General features: G+C 32.0%; 1 protein-coding gene across 1 annotated transcript; it reads right to left on the bottom strand.

Moving 5' to 3' along the window:
- Positions 1 to 1,409: 1,409 nt before the first annotated feature.
- Positions 1,410 to 4,961, bottom strand: LOC145618585 (uncharacterized). The gene is made up of 4 exons (XM_081673360.1): positions 4,837 to 4,961; positions 4,624 to 4,760; positions 4,033 to 4,418; positions 1,410 to 1,759 (listed from the first exon to the last, which is right to left on the bottom strand). Exons 2-4 carry the CDS (start codon positions 4,732 to 4,734, stop codon positions 1,513 to 1,515), a joined length of 744 nt encoding a protein of 247 aa, XP_081529486.1. The 5' UTR covers positions 4,735 to 4,760; positions 4,837 to 4,961; the 3' UTR covers positions 1,410 to 1,512.
- Positions 4,962 to 6,000: the final 1,039 nt, after the last annotated feature.

The following is a 6,000-nucleotide window of genomic DNA, read 5'->3' as shown; positions in this document are numbered from 1 at the left end:
TAAGGGTTGAATTCACCAATCTTTCCATGTGGGATCTTTTTGTGAAAAGTTCCACATTGAAAGATGAGTGAAATTCACAAGGCATACTTCCTTATAAATAGTCATGGCATGGCTTGAGAATTCTTTGCTGGAGTGGGAGTTAGAAAGAGCATTCCATGTTTTTGGGAAAACTCTTAAACTCTAATAACACTCGGGTTTTGGTCAGACCTTGCTAACTCCAAGGTAGCGGACCTTAAAGTCGTGTTTGTCCTTTGTGGGTGGATACCGTCGGAGGCACGGCGCTTGCGGTGCTCAAGGCTTTCAAGTAAGAGCCCGTTTTTGTAAGGGCGAAGCTCGCTTCGAGGGTAAGATTCGTTCTTCCTTTCTTGTGATTATTTATTTATGTTTTATGGTTTTATTAATTGCGAGTGGTTCCTTGGGTTGGGGTTGTTTCCGTGGTGAGTCCGACTCACCAAACCCCAACAATTATAAACTTGTGAATTAAATTAACAATTGTGAATAAACAAATAATTCTTGAACATAAATAGATGAGTAGTTCATTCACAAACATTAATAAACGAGTTGAGTTGTTTCGTTCAAAAAACAAATAAATGATTTGTTGTGAACTTATCTGAATGAGCAAATATCTATGTTCGTGTTCAAGCTCATTTATTATATGAGCTTCAAAATTTGTTCAAGTTCGGCTGATTTATTTAATAAACTAACAGGAATGAGCTTCAACCGGCCGTGTAATGAGCCGAGGAGATCCTTATACTACCTCGTTCATATTCAAGCTCATTTAAACTTGACGAGCCGAGTTCGAGCTAAGCTCATTTAGAACATTACATTTTTCGCGAATGGCTCATTTATATTAAATGAGTTGTTAAACAAATGAACAAGTTTAATTATAAACAAGCATCTCTTATAAATGAAATTTGTACCTTTGACATTTGAAAATCTTAAATTTAGCATAAGAATTAAATTTTGATTTTAAATTCTAAGATTTAAATTTACAAGGATGAATATAAGTCTCTAATTAGGAAAGTTTGCATTTTAACACCCAAAAAGGTTGAAAATGGTTTTTAACACCTCCAAGAATCCGTTAAGGGGGCAGCTTTCGGGGATTGGGATAAGGTGAGGAGGGAGGGGTTTTAAAGGTTTGGGTGGGGCAGCTGGCCAGCTTTAAGGGTTAGAGTTAGGTGGCCGATTTCGAGGGTTGGTGTGGCCAGCTGGTGGTATTTGGGATTTTTTTTTTTTAATCAATTGACTTGTGGTATGTGGCATTTTCACATTTTTAAACTAAAATAAAATAAATACTTCTTTCAATAGGTCACTAGTTAGTGGGATTGTTAGAAAAAAAAAATGCGTCCTAAAGTTTGGATTATTCCATAATAATTAAAAGTTGAGATTATTCAAGAAAAAATCAATCTAAGTTTGAACTTATAAATGTTATACAACCAAATTTAGGAAAAAAAAAAATAAAAAATTTCATTATTATCTAAAGTAACGAAGAAAATTGTGATTACAAAAAGATTAACCAACTTTTAATAATGCCCCTTGACCTCTAATGGAGCTTTGAAGATTTTCTCTAATTTGCTTTAAAGAATCAAGGACTTCTTTCACATTTTCATTGCTAACTTCTAACGGCCCTTTGGAATAAGTGTTTAGCTCTACAACAGGGCTCATGGGAACCAATGCCAGTGAATTATCAACGAAATGTTTATCTTGATTGTCGTCAATCTTATCATCATTGCTTTTCACCAACGATAACTGCTTCAATCTGAGATATTTGGAACAAATTAGCTTTGTAATAACACTGAAATTCATTAATTAATTGACTGCAATTTACTTCCTCGAATTATTTTTAGTTATCAAGTTTCCTTTTTAAAATGTCCTGTAAAAGATGTTTATTAGTTTGTTTTCTTCACTATTGAGTATTTCCTCCACCGCCCAAATGTTACAACTTGGGGTGATTTACGGATCTCAATGCATACATTTAACCATATACTTCGTATATATATATGAAGTGTAAAGTCAAAAAAATAAAAAAATAAAATAAAAAAAAAAGAAAAAAAAGTAACAAAATAAAATAAAAGTTGATGTTATGAAATAAAATTCATCAAACAACATTTCAGATGACTTTTTTATTTTCTTTGCATATATATAAATCACAATATATAATCAAAGATTATCGTGTGTGAATATAATGTTAAACCTGCAAATGGTGTAGTATTTAGGGAACATTATGAATAACTAGTTAGTGTTTGTTATCTCAAACTAAATGCCACAAATTCTTTTTCAAAACAAAAATCATAATTTTGTCCATAAATTCTCATCAACATATAAGAAAAACTTTGAGATGGAAATGGGTTTTCTAATCAAACTTTACATAGTTTGCTAGTAGAGATAGTTTGTAAATTTATTGTATTCACCTGGGTGCACAGTGCACCCATGAATATATTGGTCTCATTTTTATGATTATTTTTCATTTATTCAACAAATGAATAGCAAAAACTAACTTTATTGGGTTAGTTTGGTGCACAATACACCCGGTGTATATTAAGATTTTCACATTTTTTTTTCTTCATACTTCGTAATTAAGAAGAGGATGATATTTACTACTCCGTAGTAAGCAAAAGTTTGTAAATTAATTGTATATTCTCGGTTTATCTTCAACATTATTATTTTTATTTTTCTAATGAATTTCTTATTTCAATTCACATTCCCATCTTTTCATCCACAAACTTCATCTCCATATGCCAAACTTGCTTCTCCATAAAGTTTAGACTTATATGAAAAAGAACAAAGTATTCATTGTTATTCATGGGTGATTGGTAGGGTTAGAGAATGGGTTGTTTAGGTCATGTTTTGATTCGACTCGAGTTAACTTGGTATGTCTTACTTTTCATTGGGTCGAGTTAAAATTCATGTCTGGTTCCGTAACTTTCATTATATTTATTTAGGGTCAGTAGATATTTAAATATTTTCACATGCATATTTTACTATAGTATCAAAGGCAGCATGACAAAAAGAGGTTAATCTCATCCACCCCTCTTTTCAAGTTGAATTTATTTTGCACTAGGTATAAGGGTTGCACACCGTATTCACATTTTAAGCCCAATGTGCATTCATTTGAGGGGACGTGATAGTGTATTTAAACCGATCTTGGCCTTAACCATCAACTTAAACTTTTGGTTGAGATGATCCTTTAACAGAGTTATTCTTTACATATGATTCTAGTCAAATTTGGTTAGACTGTTTTGGGTCAATTTGAATTTGAATTTTTCATGCTGTGCCAAATTGGGTTTTTGTTTGATCTAGGGTAACCATACTCGCCTACTCGGGTCAAATTTCAAGTCGGGTCATTTGGGTTGGGAATTTCAGGTTAGATTTGTTTTGCCATGCCTAGTGATTTGGCAGGAGAGTTTGGGCAAATAATATCCCTGCTAGCATTGTCTTTGTTATTGTCGGATTCTACTTTTATTAATGAAATCTAGTCGTCCTCTTTCAAGGCAACAATTAATTTAATAAAGAAAAACGACAACATTAAGCAACCTATGTCTTTTATCGCTTTTAAATTAGCCTTAATCAACCTGACAAATCTATAAAAACAGAGAATGTAGAGTTCAAATCGTATACCGATGTTTGAATTAAATCATTATTCATATGTTTTTCACATGCACCAAAATTTGGCATTTTCTATACTTCACTCCAAAACACTCCCTCATTAAAATGTCCTATACTCCTATGTAGTATTCATCAAAATAAAATAAGTTCAATTATCAATAATTTTAAATATAATAAAAAGAAAATTTAAAAATATGCACTACACCGATTTTAACAAGTAATCTATAGACGAAATAACTATATTCAATCTATGTACTACATCAAAAGCACCAATATTATTTGTGAAAACTATAAAAATCGAGACATTTATTTTGAAATAAATAGAGCAACAATTATAAAATAAATCCAAGTAAATAATAAAGGATTATTAATCAGCAAACCAATTTTTTGAAATAAATAAAGATAAATAAACATAATGCCACTCACCCGTGACAATTTTCGTCCATTTCTTGTCTCCCAATAGTGTGATCAATTTGGCTTCGCTCACATTTGATAACATCCTGGCCTTTTTGCTTCAAACTAATCTCAGATTCTGTATTTTCCTCTGCAATTTCACTAGAAATCGAGCTCGATTTCGATCCTTGAAACACTGGAAGATGATTTTCTTGATGATTAAAGCTTGTAGAAGTGATTGATGACAAACACGAAGTTTCAGAATTGTTTGATGAACTTAATCGCTCATATTCCTCTGAAATAACATTGTTCTTTGGAATGTTCAAAGATTCAAGCTTCTTTATTAGGATATTCAGCTTCTTTTCTGCTTTTCTTCTGTACTTTGTCTCGATCTTTAGCTGTTTCTCTAGCTCACTTAACTGAATCACAAGTTGCAACAAACATAAAAAGTGGATAAGATTCATTAAATCAAAGAAACTTAACCTGGACTCTTTATATCACCTCAAATATCCGTGTCAGATTCTAATATCCCGAAATGGGTATAGACAGACACTTCACCAAACTCATGAAAATATAAATCATGGAAATTTATAAAATAGCCGAGTCTAACAGTTGGACACGTACCTTGATAGCTAAAAGATCAACATTTTGTTCAGCAGCTCTAGAAGCAGCTCTTTCAGCTTGTAATCTGCCTCTTAAGCATTCCACTGTTACCAATATAGTTTCTCCTTGCATCTTTATCACACTTTCTAGTTTCCAATCTACTAAATTGACCACATTAATACAATACAATATAATATATAGATAAAAGTTGAATGATCTTAATTAAGTTTGTACCTGCAAAAAATGGAGCGGATGATAAATGATTTAAGTCTGACAATCTGAGTGGGGTAAAGTATACTTATGACTTACGAAGTATGAGTTATTATTGTGATTTATATGTCAAGGGTTCAAATATTTTTCCCACCTCCCTCAACCACCGACTTTCTTCAAGAATACTCCTATTCATTTCCCTTTAAACAATGGGACCATATACAAATAAAGAATTACAATCTTCTAAAGTTATTTTCTAATTGTTTTTTACTCTATAATTTTCGTTGGTTTAAGCATGTTCATATATTTTTATTAGTTTTAAAAGATTTTTATGTTTTTTTTTTTTTTTTTTTTTTTTTTTGAGATAACAATTATTGTAAATACAGAAAGAACTTTAAGATATATAGGAAGAAATGAAACTAAAGTTGGGCACGGACCATTATGTGTAGGATGGCCCACGTGCCATGTCAGTGTGCCACACATTCTAGCAAGCCGTGCTTATAACTAACAAGGAAATAGTTGTGTTACGTCGTGCTCATGTTAATTTTTCAAAATCAAATTCCATACACGGTACGGCCCACGTTTCGTGGGGTAAACCGTGCCAACGAGCAACCCTAATAATTTAATAACTTTTATATTGGCCAAAAATAAGTCAGCGACATACTCGTAATGACTAATTTTTGAAATTATGTCCATTTACGAATGAACCATAGCTTAACGATGTGTCTTTCATAATTTCATGCCGAATCAAGCCACATGCTGCCATTCTTAGACTCCTAACCAGCCCTCATATCGACCCGACTTAGGTCCATCCCAATGGACTAGGGAGAACTAGTTATTTAAATTTTGCTAATAATGTCAACTTTGATCAGACTTTAGATCCATCTTCTTTTTAAGTATCAATTTCCCTATTGATCTGAATCAATCTAAATCAATCCAATTCAAGTAATTTTGAAAGTTTGTAACATTACAATTTGAATTATTTTATTATATCTCTCAACTCATAGTCTCCAACTCTCCACTCCTATTCCATTCATTATTATTTTCTATTGATCTACTATAACATGTTTACCAATTTTAATTTCCTACAAATCTTGTTTACACAATCTTTTAGCAAATGTAACTCAACCACGTAAAATACCGCAGAGGTTAAAGTGTTGCAAAAAAAGAAAAACATGCTTCTTGCCC

The sequence above is a fragment of the Chenopodium album genome, chromosome 26 (genome assembly GCF_948465745.1).
Source record: "Chenopodium album chromosome 26, dcCheAlbu1.1, whole genome shotgun sequence".
Taxonomy (NCBI): domain Eukaryota; kingdom Viridiplantae; phylum Streptophyta; class Magnoliopsida; order Caryophyllales; family Amaranthaceae; genus Chenopodium; species Chenopodium album.
The sequence above is the reverse complement of the archived record's forward strand: the minus strand, read 5'-3'. Positions and strand labels throughout refer to the sequence as shown.

What these genes read in the sequence shown, in the direction of transcription:
- LOC145618585 (XM_081673360.1), bottom strand. Translation starts at nt 4,734, where the DNA reads ATGCAAGGAGAAACTATATTGGTAACAGTGGAATGCTTAAGAGGCAGA. An exon ending in TTGATCTTTTAGCTATCAAG is followed by an intron (nt 4,419 to 4,623) that starts GTACGTGTCCAA and finishes CTTGTGATTCAG; the next exon opens with TTAAGTGAGCTAGAGAAACA. An exon ending in ATGGACGAAAATTGTCACGG is followed by an intron (nt 1,760 to 4,032) that starts GTGAGTGGCATT and finishes CAAATATCTCAG; the next exon opens with ATTGAAGCAGTTATCGTTGG.